Below are 25757 nucleotides of genomic sequence, written 5' to 3'. Positions count from 1 at the left end.
TACTGAAAATAAGAGCGTCTATGTGTCCTTGACTGAAAAGGCTGCCACCAATCTTCATGAATCATAGGTCTGTCTGTGCTCTTGATAGATAATCTTCAATGTGATTACACCTATGGTATGGCTGGCTGTATTACTGAGGTGCAGAAGCCACCCCATGCTAACATGCTCCATTGTTCATGGGGAGATGTGATACTTATGAATCTTATTGTTCCTCTGGACTAAAACTATTCTATTGCAATTTTACTGACAAGTCTCCCAATGCTGTTCACTGTGGACCAAAAACCAAGTGTACACTTAGAAAAAAAGTAACAATGTACTCAAATAATAATTGTCTAACAGAGATTTGCTACAAAAAAAAAAAAAAAAAAAAAAAAAAAAAAAAAAAAAAAAAAAAAATAGATTGATGAGACCATGAGAGCTAGCATACTTAAAAAGGGTTGTTAAAAGAGTAATTCTTAAATAACACAAGGTATAAAGTCAATCATTATTGCAAAAACACAGAGTAAGGGTCGGTCAAAAAGTAAGAAACCGTAAACTAACATTAAAACACTTCTAGCTTTAAAATATAAAGCATCCCACTAGATAATCTGATTCTCCAGATCTGTATCCTTCCATAAGTCCAACATTCCTTTCACCCGAAGGAATGCTGACAATATTTGCATATAGACAAATCAAAGAAACTAACAATGTAGTCCAAATTCAGTATTATCACAACGCTCTTGATGTGTGTGCATTTTACCGGGTTGTTTTAATTAAAGTGCAGTTAACACGGAGGTCCAGCATGGGCTCTAATTATCGCATGGCAGTGAAACTCGATAGACAGCCTAATGTGTTAATGTGGGACTGATTTATGAATTAAAAAAATTAGTTCCAATTTTGGCCATCAGGTGAAAATCTGGCACTGTACAGCACCTTGTTGCCACATCGAGTGCTCACACTAAACAAATGAAATTGTGTAAGTAGCAGTTAATAATAAAATCAACATTATGCCTTTCTCACTAGCTTGACATTTTCTGCTCACGTTCAGTTCCTAATCCATTACCTATGGAAACATTTCTATATAACTTTGCTGTTGCATTTACAGTGCCAGATTTGCACCTAGTGGACAAAATTGGAACCAATTATTTTCCAGTGAAAATCAGTCTCGCATTAATGCATTAGAATATCTACCAAGTTTAGCTACCATACGAAAACTGCAGCCCACACTGGAGCTCTGTGAGTAGCTGCACTTTAATTATAATCACTTGGTATCAATGACAACAATGGGTCATAAAAGAATAGTGTAACACCGATTTTGATACTGCCAGCTATATTTTTATACACAAGAGCACTGCACACAGCATGTCAATCTACCCCTATAAGCACCAGTATACTTGAAGAGTTAGCTTTTGATTGAAATCTGTTGATGAATAAAGTTATTAACATTCCAGTTCTGAACTGCATAGAGGAGAATGGTGAAAATTTCTCACCAATACAATCATTAATTGTAGTATACATTCCTCCATGCCGTAAGTGAAAGTGTGAATAGGGCAGTCACCACTTACATTTTTTTATAACTGACTTCTTGCTTATAATAATGCACAGGAATAATTACCTACTTCTCATGTTAAGACTTATTGCTCTGACTTTTATCCAGTTCATGATGAGCAATGATACTACTTAAAATGGCAAAGACTCAAAGCTGAACAATGTCATTCTCTGATGTACATAGGCAGCCAGTCCAATCCAAAGAATTTCTCTATACTCTAGTTTAGTTGGCCACAGTTGCATACCTGCAAAAGGCGCGGCTGACTGGAGCCGTGTAGCATCCATGCCTGCATTCCTGAGCTTCTCAGCAACCACTGCCTGGTCAACCAACAGCTCTGCTGGTATAGGGCCTGGCTCCACATCATACCTTGCCAACAACTCCGGTAACAGGTAAGGAGCCATAGTTTGTCGTAAGATGATGATCTGACAAATTATTCACATTAAAGCTGATCATTAATGACCAAATATTACATATTGAACATATGTAAAACATTTACAAATACATCTACCTGCAGGGTTTGGAATTTGATAAATAAATCAAACAATTTGGTGGAAAATTTAAATATACGTACTTTACCTGACATCTATTATCACTGTATGTACTATGAAATTGTCAAATGTTTTTGAGAGTGGGATGTGGTTCAACAGAATTCGTTAATGATTATTTTATAGATGATGGTTCTTTTATGGAAAGAACCCATAGCAGGCTGAAGAGTGCCAGTACGGGTTGGGATGGGGGTGTACGGGAAAAGTCCTTCTCACTGCTCTGTTCCAACCCCCATGGCTACCTACGGTCAGCAGTACTGGGCGTATAAAAAATTTTGCCTTACTACCAGACGTCATTCTCAGCATTTTGTGCTATGTTCTGTAGTTCTCTGTGTAAGCTCTCCAGTTTTATTTCATTTGTGCATTATATTACCTAGTTATTTATATCTGTGTGACTGCTGTGTTGCTTCTCATTTGCAAAGAAAAGAGCTTATTTCAGTAATTAGCAAATCAGTGTTCACCAGTATTATTTCATCTGGCTCCACAATGTCGTGACAAGGATGTCAGATCACAAGAAGGGACAGATGAGTAATGGTGAGTATAGGAAATAACAAGAAATATTATAAAATCATGTGATCAGATAGCTAGGCAAAGAAACAGAAGCACTTCAGTTTCCTAAACATTTATTTATTTTTTTTAAAGCCCAGTCCCTTTAATGGCACTAATCTACTATTTCATGATAAAATATTGTGGTACACTCCCATCTAGGTGGAACAATGGAAAAAAGATTATAAACAAATTAAGTCACAGATATGGATGCAACTTGTATGGATTGAAATTTCAAGCAAATTTTGAGGACATTCCTGAAGGTAATGAAACTCTCGTTTGGATTTTTATACTTCAATTTACAGATTTCTCTTTGCATCTTCGAAAGTCTTCCTCTTGAGGGCCACCTTAGGTCCTGTAAGGTCTCAGAATGACGAGAGTACCTTCTACCCCGCTGGTCCCACATTCGTTCAATAGGATTCAAATGAGGACTTTGAGTGGGCTAAGCCACAGCACGTATCTCACTTCATCCAAGAATTCTTGCACAATTCTCACAACGGGTGGGCATACGTGGTCATGCATTCATGTCAAACCATCACCAATAAATTACACAAAAGGCACAACATGCTCCAGAAGGATTTACTCCATACACTGAAGTGCTTCAAGGCTCCCTTGCTCCACAAAGACCAAATCTGTCCTTGCAGTCAAAGTAATTCCCACCCACGCCGTCATCCTGGATGGGAATGTGCAAGAGGAATTACTTTCCCCTAGCTTTCTTCACTCTCTCTCTGTACTGTCCAATGATGGCAGGCAAATCACAACTTATCAGTGACCAACACTTGTTCCCATCATCGTACTATTTAACCGCGGTATTCCCTTGCAAAATGTAGTCAAGCTATGCGATGCCCTCTGGTGATTTCTGCAGTTTTGTAGTTTAGTGGCGATGGTGTGATGTTTGTGTAGAACTTAAAATATGAAAGAAGTGATTGTCTCTTGCTGGTGTGGCTCTTTTCAGGCCTGATACTGGTTTCTTTACATGGGCTCCAGTTTCCCTGTACCTTCTAATGGTTCTGAAAACTGTGGAAGGTGTAGTAATCAACACTTTTGAAATGTAATCCATACTATGACTATCTTCCACTACAGCAAAAGAAGTTGCGAAATCCTCAGGACTTAGTGGCATGTTTACTCCAGAAAACTGATAATGATTATCACAGATAGATCCTGCAAATGTGTGGTTGAAAGGGGTAAAACAAAAGGTACAACAATAAGTGCTACAAGAGTGGGAAAATATCAATTCCTCACATTCAGTGTTGTGTTTTTCAGCTTGCAAGGGAAATAACAGTTAAGGCTAATGGAATAAGCAATTGATGTAAAGCATTTTTTGTGTCAGTGTATCTAGTCAAAGCAGTCAGCATGCTTTAAATTATGCTGGCATATCTGTAATAACAGAATACCACAGTAGCTCAGCGGTATTATACCAGAGTACAGATGCATAGGTCTCATGTTAGATCCCTGGACAGACAGGATTTTTATCTGTCATTATGTGTTTCATTCATTTTTGTCAATGTTTTTGAATATGAAAAATGCCAAGTTTCACTGTGATTTGGAATCCATATTGGAAGAAGGCAATGACATACCACTTCTAATAGCACAATGCCTAGTATAGGACTGTGTTGTTCAAATCAACCTTACAGGTGATGACAGCTTTACTTACATGGAAGAATTACTATAAAAATTCAAAGGGAGGTAATTTCTACCAGTGAACCCTCTCTTTAAATTCCTGGCAAAAGGCATCAAAGATCAACATAATACAAGTTTCACTGCAATTGTTCCAGTGGCGATGTGATATGAGATACTGTAAGGCATTTCTACTCAGTGGAGAAGAGAATCCAGTCTGCAATAAAGCTCCTCACAGCAAGCAGGTAAAGAACTGAATTACTATGGTGTGTTGACACATTAAGGAGAGTGTTGCACAGGATGGGGATCAAATTTTGACTACATTGTTTATTTAAGACACGAAGGAATTACAGACATTGGCAGTGAGTGTGCACTGATTATATCAATGGGGCATGTTGAAAATTTAAGCGAGACCGGGAGTCCCACCAGGCTCTCCTGCATACTAGAGAGAGGTGCTGAGCACTGTGCCGTCCTGACACATCAGTCATCACAGATGTGTGGACTACCCTAGCACATCTCCCATCAGACCCAAAGTCTTAACTTATCCACACGCTACTAATATAATGCCTCTTGCCCATTATGCTCATTATTCGTGGCATTTTTCTGACTCCTGTAAGAGACTGAGCCAGGTGTGCATTAGCACTGAAGAGATCACTGGCTGTCCTCACTTCAATTATATGTTATGTCTGTTCTTTCGGAACTTGAATGAACAAGTATAAATTTGAAAAGCTGGTATAAAGACCTTGTTGGCCAAAATCTAACTTCCATACAGTATTTTTGTTCTGCCTCTCTGTGACTCAGCATCACCATTAGATGGTGAATAGTCATCCTCAGTGCATTTAAACCAAGCCATGTAGATTCATCAAACTTCTGGCAAAACTTTACTATACAATTTTCACATGTAGACAGCCAGATTCTAATCCGATTATGTACATGTTCAAGTCGTATAGCAACATGTTTTGTCACAAGCTTGACGAGTCTATATGACTCAGTTTAAATGCATTGAGAAGAGCTATTCCCCAGCTGAAACCTAGATCTGCAGCAAAATACAGATTGAACTTGAGACAGATTATTGAATTCCTTTGCCTTTTTTGTTACATATGTTGGCTTGGATTCAAGAAAGGCAGAGAATTAATAAACAGCCCTTATGTAATTTAAAAAAGTAACCTTACTGTTAAATAGGAATGCGGGTGAGGTACTACAAACAGCATAGTGAACGCATTATTGTGGCCAAGATAGATACGAAGCCCACGCCTACCACACTAGTACAAGTTTATATACCAAATAGCTCTGCAGATGACGAAGAAAGTGAAGAAATGGATGATGAAATAAAAGAAATTATTCAGACAGTGAAGAGAGATGAAAATTTAATACTCATGGGTGACTGGAATGCGGTAGTAGGAAAAGGGAGAGAAGGAAACGTAGTAGGTGAATATGGATTGGGGGTAAGAAACGAAAGAGGAAGCCGCCTGGGAATTATATAATTGTAAGACAGAGATTTAGGAACGAGCTTTTAAATTGTAAGACATTTCCAGGGGCAGATGTGGACTCTGACCACAATCTATTGGTTATGAACTGTAGATTAAAACTGAAGAAACTGCAAAAAGGTGGGAATTTAAGGAGATGGGACCTGGATAAACTGAATGAACCAGAGGTTGTACAGAGTTTCAGGGAGAGCATAAGGGAACAACTGACAGGATTGGGGGAAAGAAATACAGCAGAAGAAAAATGGGTAGCTCTGAGGGATGAAGTAGTGAAGGCAGCAGAGGATCAAATAGGTAAAAAGACGAGGGCTGGTAGAAATTCTTGGGTAATAGAAGAAATATTGAATTTAATTGATGAAAGGAGAAAATATAAAAATGCAGTAAACAAAGCAGGCAAAAAGGAACACAAACGTCTCAAAAATGAGATCTACATAAGTGCAAAATGGCTAAGTAGGGATGGCTACAGGACAAATGGAAGGATGTAGAGGCTTATCTCACTAGGGGTAAGATAGATACTGCCTACAGGAAAATTAAAGAGACCTTTGGAGAAAGGAGAGCCACTTGTATGAATATCAAGAGCTCAGATGGAAACACAGTTCTAAGCAAAGAAGGAAAAGCAGAAAGATGGAAGGAGTATATAGAGGGTCTATACAAGGGCAATGTACTTGAGGATAATATTATGGAAATGGAAGAGGATGTAGATGAAGATGAAATGGGAGATACGATACTGTGTGAAGAGTTTGACAGAGCACTGAAAGACCTGAGTTGAAATAAGGCCCCGGGAGTAGACAACATTCCATTAGAACTACTGACAGCTTTGGGAGAGCCACTCCTGACAAGACTCTACCATCTGGTGAGCAAGATACACGAGACAGGCTAAATACCCTCAGACTTCAAGAAGAATAAAATAATCCCAATCCCAAAGAGAGCAGGTGTTCACAGATGTGAAAATTACCGAACTATCAGTTTAATAAGCCACAGCTGCAAAATACTAACACGAATTCTTTACAGATGAATGGAAAAACTAGTAGAAGCCGACCTTGGGGAAGATCAGTTTGGATTCCGTAGAAATATTTGAACACGTGAGGCAATACTGACCCTACGACTTATCTTAGAAGCTAGATTATGGAAAGGCAAACCTACGTTCCTAGCATTTGTAGACATAGAGAAAGCTTTTGAGAATGTTGACTGGAACACTCTCTTTCAAATTTTGAAGGTGGCAGGGGTAAAATCAGGGAGTGAAAGCTATCTACAATTTGTACAGAAACCAGATGGTAGTTACAAGAGTCGAGGGACATGAAAGGGAAGCAGTGGTTGGGAAGGGAGTGAGAGAAGGTTGTAGCCTCTCCCCGATGTTATTCAATCTGTATATTGAGCAAGCAGTAAAGGAAACAAAAGAAAAATTCAGAGTAGGTATTAAAATCCACAGAGAAGAAATAAAAACTTTAAGGTTCGCCAATGACATTGCAATTCTGTCAGAGACAGCAAAGGACTTGGAAGAGCAGTTGAACGGAATGGATAGTGTCTTGAAAGGAGGATATAAGATGAACATCAACAAAAGCAAAACAAGGATAATAGAATGAAGTCGAATTAAGTAGGGTGATGCTGAGAGAATTAGATTAGGAAATGAGACGCTTAAAGTAGTAAAGGAGTTCTGCTATTTGGGGAGCAAAATAACTGATGATGGTCGAAGTATGGAGGATATAAAATGTAGACTGGCAATGGCAGGGAAAGCATTTCTGAAGAAGAGAAATTTGTTAAGATCGAGTATAGGTTTAAGTGTCAGGAAGGCGGTTTTGAAAGTATTTGTATGGAGTGTAGCCATGTATGGAAGTGAAACATGGACAATAAGTAGTTTGGACAAGAAGAGAATAGAAACTTTCGAAATGTGTGCTACAGAAGAATGCTGAAGATTAGATGGGTAGATCACATAACTAATTAGGAAGTATTGAATAAGATTGGGGAGAAGAGAAGTTTGTGGCACAACTTGACTAGAAGAAGGGATTGGTTAGTAGGACATGTTCTGAGGCATCAAGGGATCACCAGTTTAGTATTGGAGGGCAGCGTGGAGGGTAAAAATCATAGAGGGAGACCAAGAGATGAATACACTAAGCAGATTCAGAAGGATGTAGGTTGCAGTAGGTACTGGGAGATGCAGAAGCTTGTACAGGATAGAGTAGCATGGAGAGCTGCATCAAACCAGTCTCAGGACTGAAGACCACAACAACAACAACAACAACTGTTAAATACAGCAGTTGGACAAAAATATGGAAACACTGAACATAAATGGAATTGCTAGCCAAGCCACAGGTTGCGCTGATGTATTTGTCTGTGAATGGCACCTGCACTACATCCTCAACACGTTGCAAGTGTCAGTCATGGTCAGAACAATGTTCAGTGTAATTGTGGTGCATTATGTTGGACATAAGTGAATTTGGACAAGGTCAAATTGTTGGTGTTCCTAAGGTGGGTGGTTCTGTAATCAACATAACCAAAATGTTGTGTTTCAGGAGCCATTGTATCAAAGATTTATACCACACACAGGAAAAGTGGAAAATCATCATGTCACAGCTAGACCGAAAATGTGTGTCGAGTGATCGTGATAGATGGTCAATCAGGACATTTATGACTACAGTTGCAAAAGTCACTGCAGATTGGTTGGTTGGTTTAAAAGAGGGGGGAAGGGATCAAACTACGAGGACATCGGTCCCTTGTTCCGAAGGAAACAATGCCACAAGGGTGACAACAAGACAATGAGACAACACAAAACAGAATGAAAGGAAAAACCATGAGAACTCAAGGGCAACAAACACTTCAATGGACAAAAGGGGCAAGAAAACCACGAAGGGACAAGAAACAGATAGAAGAGGTTAAAACAAGAAAGAAGGTTACCATGGCTGCTGACCATGAGGATAAAAAGGAAATGGCAGGCACTCTGCAACACATTAAAACCCCCACCCTGAACCCACTAGGGTGGAGGAAACACAGGGACAAAGGACATGTGCTAAAACTTAGAGCAAATGATAAAACTCACCCTCATGAATAAAACTAAAGCTGCTGTTGAGGCATTGTCACCCAACAACAAAGGTAGGGTGCTGGGAAGGTTAAAAGCCCGCTGTAAAAGTGGGCAGTCCAGCAAGAGATAGATGACTGTCATTCGTGAGCCACAGCGACACCGAGGTGGGTCCTTGTGATGCAGGAGGTAACCATGTGTCAGCCAGGTATGGCCAATGTGGATCTGACAGACAACCACAGAGTCCCTGCGAGAGGCATGCACAGACGTCTTATACACATTCATAGTTTCCTTAATGCCATACAGCTTGTTGTGTGTACTCAGGTTATGCCATTCGGTCTCTCAAAGCCACTAAACCTTGTGGCGTAATACTGAACACAGGTCAGTTTCAGAGAAGATGATCTCCATAAGCAGTTTCTGTGTAGCCTGTTTGGCCAGCCTGTCGGCAAGTTCGTCGCCTGGAATTCCTACGTGACCTGGGGTCCAGACAAACATCACTGAACAATTGGACCGTTCCAGGGTATAGATGGACTCCTGGATGGTCGCCATCAAAGGATGAGGAGGGTAGCACTGGTTGATAGCTTGTAGGCTGCTCAAGGAGTCAGTACACAGGACAAATGACTCGCCTGGGCATGAGCGGATATGCTTATGAGCACAAGATATGGCCGCCAGCTCTGCAGCCAAAACACTGCAGCCATCTGGCAAGGGGTGCTGTTCTATATGCCCCCATGAACATAGGCAAAGTCATCGTGACCATCAGCCATTGAGCCATTGGTGTAAACCACTTCGTGGCCCCGGGACATATCGAGAAACGAGAGGACGTGAGAGCGGAGAGTCGCAGGTTTAACTGAGTCCTTAGGGCCATGTGAAAGGTCCGGGCAAAGCCGCGACCTAGGTGTACACCATGGAGGTGTTCGTGAATGAACCTGAAGATAAGTGGTAAAGAAGAGAACTCCAGTTTGGAGACAAGGGATCACACACGAACTGCAATTAGAAGCACACGAACTGCAATTGGAAGCCCTGACCTGGGCAGCCGATGCACGAGATGAACTGCTGTGGATGGGAAAAGGAGACGCTAATCTGGATGCGCAGGAGAACTGCAAATGTGTGCAACATAACTGGAGACCCATTGCGCACGACTAACCTGCAATGGAGGGACTCCAGCCTCCACAAGGATGCTGGTCACCAGACTCTTTTTAAAAGTTCCTCTCGATAGGCGATCACCACAGTGGTGCACTGGGCCAAGTAAACGCAACACTGAGGATGCCGCTGAACAATAAACGAGATTCCCGCAGTCAAGGCGGAATTGAACAAGGGCTCTGTAGAGGTGCAGCAGTGTAGAGCAATCTGCACCCCAGTTGGTGTTGCTCAGGCAACGCAGGGCATTGAGGTGCTGCCAGCACTTCCACTTAAGCTGACAGAGGTGAGGAAGCCAAGTCAATCGGGCATCAAAAACCAGTCCTAAGAATTGGTATGTTTCCACTATAGTTTATTGATTGTCATTAAGGTAAAGTTCTGGTTCTGGACGAACGGTACAGCACTGACAGAAGTGCATAACACACGACTTTGCGGCCAAGAACTGGAAACTGTGGGCTAGAGCCCATGACTGCGCCTTGTTGATGACTCCCTGTAGGTGCCGCTCAGCAACACCAATACCAGTGGAGCAGTACGAAAGGCAGAAGTCATCTGCATGCAGAGACGGTGAGACAGACAGGCCTACAGCTGCTGCTAGACCATTAATGGCCACTAAAAATAGAGGTATACTCAATACGAAGCCCTGCAGGACCCCATTCTCCTGGATATAAGGCAAACTATGGGAGGCACCAACTTGGAAACGGAAAGTACGAAGCGACAGGAAATTTTGGATAAAAATCGGGAGTGGGCCTCGGAGACCCCACTCGTATAATGTGGTAAGGATATGATGTCGCCAGGTGGTGTTATACGCTTTACGTAAATCAAAAAAGATGGAAAGAGGGCAACAAGGTATTGGCATCTGGAAAAGGCTGTTCGGATGGCAGACTCTCGGAACACAAGATTATCGGTGTTAGAGTGACCCTGGCGGAAGCTGCCCTGACATGGAGCCAGCAGGCCACATGATTCCAGGACCCAACTCAACCGCCTACACACCATATGTTCCAGCAGCTTGCAAAGAACATGGGTGAGGATGATGGGCCAATAGTTATCCACATCAAGCGGGTTTTTACCGGGTTTGAGCACTGGAATGATGTTGCTCTCCTGCCACTGCGAAGGAAAGATGCTATTGTACTAGATCCGGTTGAAGATGATGAGGAGATGTTGCTTGTAATCAGATGAGAGATGTTTAATCATCTGACTGTGGATCCAATCTGGCCCAGGAGCTGTGTCGGGGCAATGCGCAAGGGCACTGAGGAGCTCCCATTCTGTAAATGGGGCATTACAGGATTCACTGTGGCGTGTAGTGAACAAGAGGACTTTCCCTTCCAGCTGCCATTTGAGAGTGTGAAAGGCTGGAGGGCAATGCTCCGACGCCGAAGCCCAAGCACAGTGCTCAGCAAAGTGCTTGGCAATTGTGTTTGCGTCGGTAGATAACACGCCAAAGTGATGTACGGCATCCAATGGTCGAGACATATCCCTCCGAACACTCCTGCTTCTGTCTTTTGATATGCTGGTGAACGCGGGCATGGAGCTGCTTAAAGACTATGAGGTGCTCCAGGGAAGGGCGCCACTTATGCCACTGTAGAGTTCGCTGATGCTCCTTAATTGTCTCAGCGACTTCTGATGATCACCAAGTGGCATCTTTCGCCGGGGGCACCTGAAAGAGCGAGGGATCGCATTTTCCACTGCATTAACGATTGTTGTAGTCACCTGCTCAACCACGACATCGATGTTGCCATATGGGGGAAGAGTCAACGGTGACCATAGACGTGAAAGTTTCCCAGTCTGCCTTGTTTAAAGCCCTTCTGGGCAAGTGTCCATAGGCCTAATGCCGGGGCAGTGACAGGAAGATGGGGAAGTGGTCACTACCACACATGTCGTCATGTGCTCTCCAGTGGATGGATGGGAGAAGTCCTGGGATGCAAATGGATAAATCAATGGCTGAGTAACTACCCTGAGCCACACTGAAATGTGTGGGGGCCCCAGCATTTATTAAGAGGCAGAAGTCGAACTGAGACAGTAAAGTTTCGACATCTCTGCCCCGCCCAGTAAGCATGGTGCCACCCCAAAAGTAGGAAAGGTTTAGGGAGTTGATCAATCAGTGCAGCTAATACATCCAAGGGTACTGCATCATCTGGAGGAAGATATACATTGCAAACAGTTATTTCCTGTGTCACCCTTGTTCTGACAGCCACAGCTTCAAGAGGGGTTTGAAGGGGCACAGTTGCACTACAGACTAAGTTTAGGACATAAACACAAACTCCACCTGACACTCGATTATAGTCACTATGGTTCCTGTAATATCCCTTATAGCTGCGGAGGGCAGGGTCAGCATCGCAGGGAACCAGGTTTCCTGGAGGGCAATACAGAAACCAGGTGTAATACTTTACAGCTGCCATAAATCAGCCAAGCGGTGGAAAAAACAAACACAATTCCACTGGAGGATGACATCGTGAGATCTGGGAAGGCATTGAACATTCATTGAGGCAGTTTACTCCTCAGGGTCACCTGCTGCCACCGCCTTATTGCCTGAGCAGTGTATATCCATTGTGTCTGAGGGTCTGGCAAGATTTAGGTCCTCAGCAGACGCCAGAATATCCACCTCATCCCCAGATGCAGAGCTTGTAGGCAGCATAGCGGTGGTGTGGGTGCCACTGCAATTTCCTTGGTCTTAGGTGTCTTCTTTTTGGACTTTTTCACTGCTCCTTGGGTTTCTATGGCTGGGATGAGTGTGAAGCCCTACGACCAGCTGCTTTTGGGCACTTCAGCCACTGGTGGGCGTCATCTTTCCCACTAGCAGAAACCTGGGAAGGGAGTGACCCAAAGGACTTACGCTTCTCCGGCTGAGAAGTGGGAACTGGTGTCCCCGATAGTTGGAGGGGCAGTGCTGCTGAGGTAGATGGTGTGGGAGCAACAGTGGGGAAATTGCCCCCCCCCCCCCCCACCTACCCACCATCAAGGGGGCAGGTGTAGCCTTCTGGTGAGAGCTGACTGGAATTCACAGAACTGATGGGGCTACAACTGTTCTTGTAACGGCAACATATGAGAGGATCATAGCCACAGGATGTAGGTGCTCATATTTTCTCTTAGCCTCAGTGTAGATCAGTTGGTCCAGAGTCTTTTATTCCATGATTTTCCTCTCTTTCTGTAAAATCCTGCAGTCTGGCGAACAAGATGAATGATGCTCACTGCAGCTGACACAGATGGGAGGCGAGGCACATGGAGTATTGGGATGTGATGGATGTCCACAATCTCGACATGTGACACTGAAAGTACAGCGGGAAGACATATGGACAAACTTCCAGCACTTACGACACCACATCGAGGGAGAGGTCTACTGCTTGACATCACAGCAGTAGACCATCACCTAGACCTTCTTGGGTAAGATGTCACCTTCGAAGGCCAAGATGAAGGCATCGGTGGCAACCTGATGATCCCTCAGACCCTGATGGACACGCTGGACGAAATGAACACCTCGCTACTCTAAATTGATGCAAAGCTCATCGCCAGACTGCAAAAGAAGGTCGTGTGGAATATAATACCCCAGATCATATTTAAGCTCTTATGTGGCGTGATGGTAACAGGAACATCCCCCAACTTGTTACAAGCGAGTAAAACCCGTGACTGGACAGAGGATGCTGTTTTTAAAAAGACTAATCCAGATCTCATTTTGGACAAGCGCTCCACCTCCCCAAACTTGTCCTCTAAATGCTCTATGAAAAACTGTAGCTTCATCAAAACAAAGGAGTCACCATTAGTTCTCGTACATACAAGAAAATGGGTTGAATAAGGTTCACTGTCGTCCTTAACCTAGCATTCCTCCCATGGTGTGGCCAGGGAGGGAAATGATTTAGGGTCGTACTTTCTTGCATTGTACTGAGACTTGGAATGCTTAGAGACTGCTGGTGGCACCAGCAAGTGATGACATGGTACACTTCATTGTGAGTCATCTGCCCTGACGCCACCCACTCCAACCAGGAGTCCTCCCCGCGGGCACCACCCAGCCGCAGCAAAAGCCACCTGGCAGGAAGGCCTTTGCTGAGAGTCCCAATGCCCCAGGGCGACGGGCATCTACTCCTTGGGATATGTGGGGACTTAACAGCACAGGCATCAGCAGAGCGATCCCTGTGTTGTCAGGGCGTACAACCAACAGGGTACATGGTGGCGCCATCACAACGGACTGGCTACCGTGCTGGATATGAGGTACAAAGAAGTCCACGGTCATCATTGGTGCAGAAAGCGACACTGCATAGTGCATGGTGGAAAACGCACCCAGGAAGGTATCCTCACCCAAGAGATGGAGAATGATCAGGACTGCAATGTGATCACGAGAAAGTGGGCTAAAGGTCTCCATGCACGATGGATATGATGCACCATGTAAGGCACCCTTCCCCAACTTGCTCACTCTTCGGGAAAATTTTGAAAAGTAGAGGTCAAACCCCACAGGGGACCATTTTAGTCATCTCTTATGACAGGCAGGAATACCTCGGGCCTATTCTAATCTCCCCAGACCTGCAGGGGGGGAGGGGGGAGGTGGAACTGCAGAAATGAATGTCACACTCATGAAAACTTCCAGTGCCAAAACTACGCAATGGGAGCTCCAGAAGCAGGGAATTGCAGGGAGAGCTGGAATCCCAAAACCAATCAGTGATTCAAATGCCCATAACAGGTAAATGTGATGCTGAAGTCATAAAATGTGAATTACAGAACAAAGGAAGAAAGTCATTTCATCAGATGAGTCTTTTGTCACACCATGTCTAGCTCCTGGCAGAGTTTACATCACAAGAGTGAAACATGGCAGGGGTCAGCGATGATTAGGGCAGCCATGTCATGGTATTCCATGGTTTCTCTGCAATGTCACATTACTTCCTATGATTATGTGACCCTTTTTGAAGATCAGATCCATCACATGGTACAATGTTCATTCCACAATGGTGATGCTGTGCTGCAAGATGACAGGGCTCTGTTCATGCTGCTCGTACCATCCAGGACTGGTTTTGTGAACACGAGGATGAGTTGTTGCATCTCCCCTGGCCACCACAGTCACCTGATTGTACCTTTGTGGTCTACTTTGGAGAGAAAGGTATGTGATCGCTATCCACTTCCGTTCTCATAACCTGAACTTGCCACTATTTTGCAGGAAGAATGGTATAAGATTCTCTTGAAAAGCATTCAGGACCTGTACCTATCCATTCCACGATGAATGGAAGGTGTTTTCAATGCCAACAGTTTTCCTACAGTGTATTAAGTATGATGATGTCTTCTGTTTTTACTGTTTCCATATTTTTATTTATACCTGTAAAAACAGTACAACAACCAAAATAAAGCAGTAAGTTTAAAACTTCATGTGTGGCATCAAAATCTGCTACCTGGTAACATTCAAAGCTATGTTGTTCCGTTCTGCGCATTGTTAACATGCCTGAATCGCCCTTGGCATGCTGTCTATAAGGTTGTCAAGCTGCTGCTATTCAAACATGCTGATCTGCAATGACAGCCCTTGTGAGATCATTCAGTTTGTGAGGAAGACCCCTGTGAGGACATGATTCAGGTTTCAATTGTTCCCAAATGTACTCAATTGGGCTGATGTTAGCAGATACCACAGACGGTTCCATCCAGTTGATTCAGTCATTCTAGAGGAAGGTGTTTATCAGGTGGCTGCAGTACCATAGCTTGAAGGATCATGTTACAATAATGTGCAGCCATCAAATTATCCTCAGTAGGGAATTAGAGGCACCTGACATGCATACATGGTAGTAGTCCAATACTTGATTAAGCTACCTACCGACCTACCTCCCTGCTGAACCAATGAGACTGTGTGCCTTTAACATGTGTTAGTATCTGGCCACCTCTACACTCTTCTACAACATCAGGCATCAAACTAATCCTGGATTCGTTGGTGAAGAAAATCCGATGCCACTAATCCAGGTTCCATTCCAGGTTTTCTTTCATCCACTTTCGTTGCACACTATGATATTTGAGGAGGAAATATATTGTTGTTTGCAACAGACACTTAGAGGCCAAATTGATCATGTGGAGATAAATGCATTTTGTTGGTTTGACACAGCCATTCAAGATGGCAGTGTGCTGTTCTCCTTGGAATATTCATGAGCCATGATTTTTAGGTTATGGCCAGTAGCACTGATTGCAGGCACATCTTCAGTGTTTTATGTTTCATGATGGTGGTTGAATGTCCATTTGACATCACTGTGGTGTATGCCAATTTGGTGGGTAACTTCTCATATGTATGTGCATTCTGAATTAGTTAGCTCTGCAGAAAGACATCATCCAAAAGTTTAGTGATGTTTTGATTTTAGTTACAGGCTAAACATAAACTATACAGTGAGTTACTGCATTTACTCCTGTACATAAATGTAATTGCACCTGGAATTATTTTAAGAGGAGTTTTCCCTAAGTTTGATATCTAAGTGCTGGACAATGATGCAGCCTTCTGTTGAAAAGTTTGGCCTGTGACAGGACTTACCAGAGTGAATACCTGTGCTGGCTTTGAGTGTGCTGTGAAATTACAGTAAGGCAAGTTCTACACAGTTGTTATCTCAGTATCACTTAGCCGTGAGCACCTGGCACAGCTAGAAGGAGCTTAGCATGATGGGTAAAGTGCTTTCCATATAGGAAAGTCTTTGGAAAAGTTACCTTTGAGTGAAAACAGGAACGAGCAGCTGCCAATAACTGAGTGCTGCTTATTCTACTGGGCTTGGGCAGAAAGGATTAGTGACAAGCAGTGAAGGTAAGTTATTGCAGCCTCTGTAAGGAAGAAAACCCACACAAGCACATATTGAGGACTTACATAAAACAGCTAAAATTGATGTTCCAAAAATTTCCAACAATGAGATGTAAATTCTGCTCACATAAATTGGGTGACATTAAAATACACCACGGCATGCAAAATTAGAAATCTCATTATCTTTATCCAACACCCATTATGCAAAAGTAACATCTGTGCAGTATTATTACGCAAATGTCTAAGCTATATTTTAAAGGTAAGGAAAGGGTACAGATGAAATAAATGACCATACATTGCACCTTAGTAGTAATTTATATCTATAATTTCTAGTGATTTAATCTAGTAGATGTGAAAAGATGGACTTAGAAATGTTGCAAACCTCTAATTTAAAATGACATAATACATTATTTATACATCGCATAATATCAAATTAATATGTTTTTTGCATGATTCATATGAGATGTCATATATGTAAATCAGCCAAATGGTTTGAAAATGGTAAATTTTATGCTGTGTTATGTTATGATGATGCTGTTGGTACTTAGACAGTAACATTGGTAGCCAATGACAGGATACATAGCTATGGTAGTAGAGGAACACACAGGAAGGAAGGCAAGAAGAGTTGTTTGTAGATGAAATGGACACTTCATCCTGGGAGGGAGTGAACACTTCACACTGTGAGATAGTGGTGGGAGGACTTCATGTGGAGACACAGTACAGACAAGTTGGTCTTGTTACCTCCTAAGTGATAGACAGCCACATATTCAAAAGTCACCAGTTTTATTACAAACAATGGAAAAGGAAAGTTGTTACTCACAATATAGCATGAGTTACATGCGCGTGTGTGAAATCAGTGTAGGTTGTTCTTTGTTTAGCGAAACACTGTGTGCATTGGCTGCCAGATCACATTGCTATCTCAACAGTTTTTAGCCACAAAAAGGACTTTTTTTGTTCAAAATTAACATTTTTATTTAAAAGAATAAACTACAGTGTTATCTAATTTAATTAACCACCTGCTTACATTCATTTAATGTTGCAGTTAATAAGCTCTTAAAATAATTTTTATAAACTCTGCATTAAAGGAGGGAACTGTTTTGCACCAGTCGCATGTGACCCTTTGTACGTATTTTTGAGCCAGAGACATTATTTCACATCCCATCAGAAGCTGAAGTTATGAACACAGGGTGTGAACTCACAAATTAATTTATAATTTAAATGTTTAATGCTAGATGTTTAAATGGTTGCACTCTTTTCATTATTTATATTTATGCAATTATTTATCATTTAATACTAGAGATTCCCGGATGGTTCTTGGACTTATTTATTTATGGACTGTTGGTACTAGCTAGAAAATTAGATACATAAACAGCACCATTCTACTGAGGCAGGTTGTTCAACTCCTTGTGTACTTTCTGTGTGTACTCAATACACACAATTTCACTGTGAAGTGTCGGTTCCTGCTGTCTGACATTACTGAGGTAAAGAATAAAAAATAAAACAAATTAAATAATAAGAAAAACTTCAAGCAAACAGCTCACAGGTTCAAAAATATTTGTTTACAGAATGAAGTCAATCAGTACTATTTGAGAGAAGTTTCATTTCCACACTCACCCAGACTAATGGGAACAGAATGCTACACTGCAAAAAAACATGTTACAGTCATGCAAACAACACAAATGCACATCATCCTAAAGAAATAAGAGAAGAACATTCTACATATTTCCATTACATCACAAAGGTGAATAAAAAACTTTTAGATCTGAATTAATAGCTTTGAAAGTACTTTTAAGAGCAGGTAACTACTTTCAATTGGCAAATATCCATAAACTTGAAGGCAGATAAGTGGACAATGTAAATGGAAAGTAGGCACTTCTCAAGATTCTCTGTCTGATTATAAGCTAAGTAAATGTTCTTGGCTGACAATAAATGCGTGTAGCTATCAGAAATAGTTGTCAAGTGCAAAATATTTTTTTTTAAAAAGTAAAACTTACTTTTTCTGCATATTCTCTCAGTGAAGGTATTGGAACAACATTAGGTATCATAACAAGAAGACTAGCAACCACTGCATGGAGGTTGAACTTCTGAGCAGTACTCAGGGTTCCATTTGTAAGAGCCATGTCCTATTGGGCAAATACATTATGTCACAGTTGTTGATACTGTGTAAGATTGAAAATAAATAAAAACTAAAAGGTATATTATTTCTGTATACCTGTATGCTTATGACAAGCCTCAAGAGATCCATGACAGTCTCTTCAGATGCCAGCTCTGTTATGAGAAGGGCTAATGTTGTATACACTGCTTCAATATTTTCCACAGTGTTGTTAGCCTGTTCTAAACTTTCATACAAACTTAGATATATTTCATGGCCATGTTTCCTTATGAAGATTATATCTGGCCGTGAACTTTTTTCTAAGGTAAGTTCTAATTCAGAGATGTTCACCCTGGAACAGAGAAACAAACAGATACAGATGCTTCAGCTCATTGAAACTACTAAGAAATTAGATAAGATTGGTTGCAATCATCGAAAGATAAGCACAAAGTTTTACTGAATTCATATTTGAAAAATCTAAACTTCAATTAAGTTAAAGAGAAAACTCAATTTAGTCAGTTAGTCACATAGAGTCCACTTTGTATGTTAATACAATGAAATACAGGGTGTATCAAAAAGAATCATCCAATCTGGCATGTCTATATTTCTGAAACTAATAAACATATACAATGAGTATTGTTTTTTGATGAATGGGAAACTCAAAATTTTTTTTCATATCTTTTCATAGGAGTTCAATATGCCCCCTTGAAATGCATGGCACATGTTAATGTGGTATTCAGATTGTTCCCACACTGCAGCGAGTATGTCTTGAGTTACAGCTTCCACAGCTGCTGTTATGTGATGTCTCACTTCATTCATTGTTGTTGGTATGGAGGGAAATAAACAGAATCTTTTATGAACTCCCACAAGAAACCACATACACTCAGGTTCGGTAACCTTGGAGGCCAATAATGTAGAGCTGACTCACCAGTGTGACTGTTGTTCAGTAATTCTTTATTTAAAAATTCCTGCACTTCCAGATGCCAGTGTGACGGTGCCCCACCCTAATGAAGTCATTTAAATCAGTCTCCAACTGAGGGAAAAAAAAGTTCTTAAGCATATCGAGATATGTGTTTCCTGTTACAGTGTTCTCGGCAAAGAAAAATGGACAATACACCTCTTCCTGTGAAACTGCACAAGACACATTAAATTTTGGAGTGTTCCTCTCATGTTGTACAACTTCATTTCGTTGTCCCATACCCCACATTCTCACAATATGACAGTTCACCTGTCCATTTAAATGGAATGTTGTCTCATCACTAAACACTAAGTGTGGGAGAAAACTGTCATCCTCCATCTTGCCAAGAACAAAATTACAGAACTGTCATTTGTCAGCTTCATGAGGAGCTTGCAGTAACTGTCTTTGTATGGAATCATGTGTAAACATTGATGCAACACATGCCAGGTGGACACAGGGGGGCATGATGAGCTGTCGAGCTGCTTGGTGAATGGATTTCCGCGGACTCCTTGTGAAACTATGGTGGATGTGTTTGACGCCTATGTCAGGGGATGGTCTAGAGATTTGCCTTTACACAAACAACCTATTTCTCAGAATTGTTCATGCCATCATCTAATACTCTGTGCTGTAGGAGGGCCCACACCATAGATAGTACGAAAGTCACGCTAAACTGTTTTTACTGACCCACACTGAGCAAAATGTAGAACACAAAATGCTTTCTGTTGTCCCAGCACCATTTTTACAAGAACTGAAGTGGGCACACACTGCTGCTACCTAGTGAGAACCATGTAAAACTTGAGAGTCTGCTCTTTCTGACAGTATGTTGTTCATGCACATATCCCAAATAATATTGTAGTTATGAATTTTTTTTACATCAGATGATTCTTTTTGATACACACTGTATTTTATTAAAAGCTGATAGCATGAGAATCCAGCACACTGACAGAGATGTACTTACGTGGGCTTCAGGAGCTTATCAAGATTTTGGTGTCTGTCAATGAGTGTATGAAGAATTTTTTGTACCAATAATCTCATATCAGGATCTGCTGCCAATGACATCCTAAGTAGGGGCTCCAGAAATGACATAGGGAATGTTGTGTTGAAATGAATGGTTTGGTATTTTGTGCCTACCTGCAAGAATTGAAAATAGACTATAAATATATGCACTAATAAAGAAAACACTATGTAAAGTGACCATCACTCCCATTTTTTTCTGGATCATTACAATTTCTTTCCTGAATTTTTTCAGAATTAATTCTGGACACCTATTTGTACAGCATTTAACAACTATGAAATGATTTATTCCAAACTAGATCTTATATTAGCTGTACCAATACATTTTATTATTAGTTTTGGCAAAGTTGGCAAAACTGTTTGACAAAGAGATTCTACTCTTACCAGAGAATACCTACTTACATTATTTCTACCACCATATGTCATCTGTATGTGTGAAATTGTATCAGGTTCTGTTTTGTGCTGGGTGGTGTACTGCCGTTTTGCATTAGTTCAGTTGTTTTTCTTTATTGATAACCGTACTTCCCAACAACAACATGGTCAAAGAAGTGCAAGTACTCTATCAATGATCAATTGCAAAAAGAACTTGCATTCAATTGTGATTTTAGTTCCTTGGACTCTAAAGGGAATGTGAGAGGCAATAAATGTGCTTCCAATTTCTCAATAAATGCCAATGGAGGTAAATATACAACTCCACTTAGAAAGTGAGAATTATAAAAGAGCAGTCTCTGCAGCAGCAATTAGTGCAGCATTAGCCCCTTAACACGTTGATATTTTTTTTACATCCTATGTAACAAAAATTGTAATTTTTTATTAATCAAAAAACCCTTTAATGACTGAAATTACAAAAGGTATATAAATACAGTTCATAAAGCTCTAAATAATGAGTAAAATTTTTTTGAAGATCACCAATAATGAAATCCCAAGTATTCTCGTCCCCTGCACTTTGGCTATCCTGAAACTTCAAGTCATTTGTTCGTTTCTGTGTAGATGTGAAGTCAAACCATGTATTTCACATATTTCACAATGGTTTCCTGTAAATGGAAACCTTGGAGGAGCTGGAAGGAGCACAGTCGTTATCTTGTGTCATGAGCGTGCACTTGTCCCTCATCTGGCTAATTGTCATTACTATAAGTCTCCAATGAATTAACATGACATTCTTCTTCACTTTCTGAGCCCTGAATTCAGTGTCAAATTCAGGATCATTAGAGCTAACCATTTTTGGAAGCACTGTTTAAACAGCATCAAGTGACTTCCAAATTAACCATAAAAATCATGAACCTAAGGAAGCAGAATCTGTCAAATTCCTGGGGATATTTTTACAAAAAAATTATCCTGGTCTTTGCATATAAGTTACAGGGCAAACAAACTAAACAGTCTAAGGCATTCGCAATGATGACATTGTTCTATGCAAGTGACAGTGACACTAGAAAAGTAGTTTACCACAGCAATATTGAAGCCATTGGCAAGATACAGAATAATGTTTTGGAGAATTGCAAGGAGTATAAATAGAATATTATTTCTTCAAAAACTATTATTAGAAACACTTGTAACATTAAGTCTAGAGAGTCACACCAGCCTTTATTTAGGGGTTTAAAAATTTTAACTATTCCATGTATTTGCATTTATGAACTGTTAGTCTTTATCTGTACCAATCCAGAAATATTTATTGAAAACCGTTTTCAACATATATACGACCCCCCCCCCCCCCCCCCCCATGAGCCATGTACCTTGCCGTTGGTGGGGAGGCTTGCGTGCCTCAGCGATACAGATAGCCGTACCGTAGGTGCAACCACAACGGAGGAGTATCTGTTGAGAGGCCAGACACACGTGTGGTTCCTGAAGAGGGGCAGCAGCCTTTTCAGTAGTTGCAGGGGCAACAGTCTGGATGATTGACTGATCTGGCCTTGTAACAATAACCAAAACAGCCTTGCTGTGCTGGTACTGTGAACGGCTAAAAGCAAGGGGAAACTACAGCCGTAATTTTTCCCGGGGGCATGCAGCTTTACTGTATGATTAAATGATGATGGCATCCTATTGGGTAAAATATTCCGGAGATAAAATAGTCCCCCATTCGGATATCCGGGCGGGGACTACTCAGGAGGATGTCATTATCAGGAGAAAGAAAACTGGCATTCTACGGGTCGGAGCGTGGAATGTCAGATCCCTTAATCGGGCAGGTAGGTTAGAAAATTTAAAAAGGGAAATGGATAGGTTAAAGTTAGATATAGTGGGAATTAGTGAAGTTCGGTGGCAGGAGGAACAAGACTTCTGGTCAGGTGACTACAGGATTATAAACACAAAATCAAATAGGGGTAATGCAGGAGTAGGTTTCATAATGAATAGGAAAATAGGAAAGCGGGTAAGCTACTACAAACAACATAGTGAACGCATTATAGTGGCCAAGATAGATACGAAGCCCACACCTTATACAGTAGTACAAGTTTATATGCCAACTAGGTCTGCAGATGATGAAGAAATTGATGAAATGTAAGATCAAATCAAAGAGATTATTCAGATAGTGAAGGGAGACGAAAATTTAATAGTCAAGGGTGATGGGAATTCGGTAGTAGGAAAAGGGAGAGAAGGAAACATAGTAGGTGAATATGGACTAGGGCAAAGAAATGAAAGAGGAAGCCACCTGGTAGAATTTTGCACAGAGCACAACTTAATCATAGGTAACACTTGGTTCAAGAATCATAAAAGAAGGCTGTATACATGGAAGAAGCCTGGAGATACTAGAAGGATCAGATATATTATATAATGGTACGACAGAGATTTGGGAATCAGGTTTTAAATTGTAAGACATTTCCAGGGGCGGATGTGGACTCTGACCACAATCTGTTGGTTATGACCTGTAGATTAAAACTGAAGAAACTGCAAAAAGGTGGGAATTTAAGGAGATGGGATCTGGATAAACTAAAAGAACCAGAGGTTGTACGGAGTTTCAAGGAGAGCATAAGGGAGCAATTGACAGGAATGGGGGAAAGAAATACAATAGAAGAAGAATGGGTAGCTTTGAGGGATGAAGTAGTGAAGGCAGCAGAGGATCAAGTAGGTAAAAAGACGAGGGCTAGTAGAAATCCTTGGGTAACAGAAGAAATATTGAATTTAATTGATGAAAGGAGAAAATATAAAAATGCAGTAAATGAAGCAGGCAAAAAGGAATACAAACGTCTCAAAAATGACATTGACAGGAAGTGCAAGATGGCTAAGCAGGGATGGCTAGAGGACAAATGTAAGGATGTAGAGGTTTATCTCACTAGAGGTAAGATAGATACTGCCTACAGGAAAATTAAGAGATCTGTGGAGAAAAGACGACCTGTATGAATATCAAGAGCTCAGATGGAATCCCAGTTCTAAGCAAAGAAAGGAAAGGAGAAAGGTGGAAGTAGTATATAGAGGGTCTACACTAGGGTGATGTACTTGAGGAAAATATTATGGAAATGGAAGAGGATGTAGATGAAGGTGAAATGGGAGATACGGTACTGTGTGAAGAGTTTGACAGAGCACTGAAAGGCCTGACTCGAAACAAGGCCCCGGGAGTACACAACATTCCATTAGAACCACTGACAGCCTTGGAAGAGCCAGTCCTGACAAAGCTATACCATCAGGTGAGCAAGGTGTATGACACAGGCGAAATACCTTTAGACTTCAAGAAGAATATAATAATTCCAATCCCAAAGAAAGCAGGTGTTGACAGATGTGAAAATTACCAAACTATCAGTTTAATAAGTCACAGCTGCAAAATACTAATGCCAATTATTTACAGACGAATGGAAAAAGTAGTAGAAGCCGACCTCGGGGAAGATCAGTTTGGATTCCGTAGAAATGTTGTAACACGTGAGGCAATACTGACCCTACGACTTATCTTAGAAGCTAGATTAAGGAAGGGCAAACCTACGTTTCTAGCATTTGTACACTTAGAGAAAGCTTTTGACAATGTTGACTGGAATACTCTCTTTCAAATTCTGAAGGTGGCAGGGGTAAAATCAGGGAGTGAAAGCTATCTACAATTTGTACAGAAACCAGATGGCAGTTATAAGAGTCGAGGGATATGAAAGGCAAGCAGTGGTTGGGAAGGGAGTGAGACAGGGCTGTAGTCTATCCCCGATGTTATTCAATCTGTATATTGAGCAAGCAGTAAAGGAAACAAAAGAAAAATTCGGAGTAGGTATTAAAGTCCATGGAGAAGAAATAAAAAGTTTGAGGTTCGCCGATGACATCTTAATTCTGTCGGAGACAGCAAAGGACTTGGAAGAGCAGTTGAATGGAATGGACAGTGTCTTGAGAGGAGTATATAAGATGAACATCAACAAAAGCAAAAAGAGGATAATGGAATGTAGTCGAATTAAGTCGGATGATGCTGAGGAAATTAGATTAGGAAATGAGACACTTAAAGTAGTAAAGGAGTTTTGCTATTTGGGGAGCAAAATAACTGATGATGGTCGAAGTAGAGAGGATATAAAATGTAGACTGGCAATGGCAAGGAAAGCGTTTCTGAAGAAGAGAAGTTTCTTAACATCGAGTATAGATTAAAGTGTCAGGAAGTCATTTCTGAAAGTATTTGTATGGAGTGTAGCCATGTATGGAAGTGAATCTTGGACGATAAATAATTTGGACAAGAAGAGAATAGAAGCTTTCGAAATGTGGTGCTACAGAAGAATGCTGAAAATTAGATGGGTAGATCACATAACTAATGAGGAAGAATTGAATAGGATTGGGGAGAAGAGAAGTTTGTGGCACAACTTGACCAGAAGAAGGGATCGGTTGGTAGGACATGTTCTGAGGCATCAAGGGTTCACCAATTTAGTATTGGAGGGCAGTGTGGAGGGTAAAAATCGAAGAGGGAGACCAAGAGATGACTATACTAAGCAGATTCAGAAGGACGTAGGTTGCAGTAGGTACTGGGAGATGAAGCAGCTTGCACAGGATAGAGTAGCATGGAGAGCTGCATCAAACCAGTTTCAGGACTGAAGACCACAACAACAACAACACGACACAACAAAGAAAGCTAATCTCATGTTGTCATTTCACAGACTAAAACTCTAATCCTGGACTCCTCATTACATGGCTACTGAAATGGA

The 25757-nt window shown here is 41.2% G+C and overlaps 1 protein-coding gene across 5 annotated transcripts in view; it reads right to left on the bottom strand.

The window, feature by feature from the left end:
* LOC126278110 (protein EFR3 homolog cmp44E) overlaps nucleotides 1-25757 on the bottom strand; it is a 96592-nt gene that overhangs the window by 19652 nt on the left and 51183 nt on the right. For all 5 annotated transcript variants that reach the window (XM_049977988.1, XM_049977991.1, XM_049977989.1 and 2 more), the window contains exons 11-14: nucleotides 20615-20787; nucleotides 18819-19050; nucleotides 18601-18729; nucleotides 1773-1950 (exon numbers count right to left, since the gene is read on the bottom strand). In XM_049977988.1, the coding sequence (XP_049833945.1) occupies nucleotides 1773-1950; nucleotides 18601-18729; nucleotides 18819-19050; nucleotides 20615-20787 (712 nt within the window). The remainder of the gene's footprint in view (nucleotides 1-1772; nucleotides 1951-18600; nucleotides 18730-18818; nucleotides 19051-20614; nucleotides 20788-25757) is intronic.

The sequence above is a fragment of the Schistocerca gregaria genome, chromosome 6 (genome assembly GCF_023897955.1).
Source record: "Schistocerca gregaria isolate iqSchGreg1 chromosome 6, iqSchGreg1.2, whole genome shotgun sequence".
NCBI lineage: Eukaryota > Metazoa > Arthropoda > Insecta > Orthoptera > Acrididae > Schistocerca > Schistocerca gregaria.
This window is presented reverse-complemented; position numbering and strand designations above follow the sequence as displayed.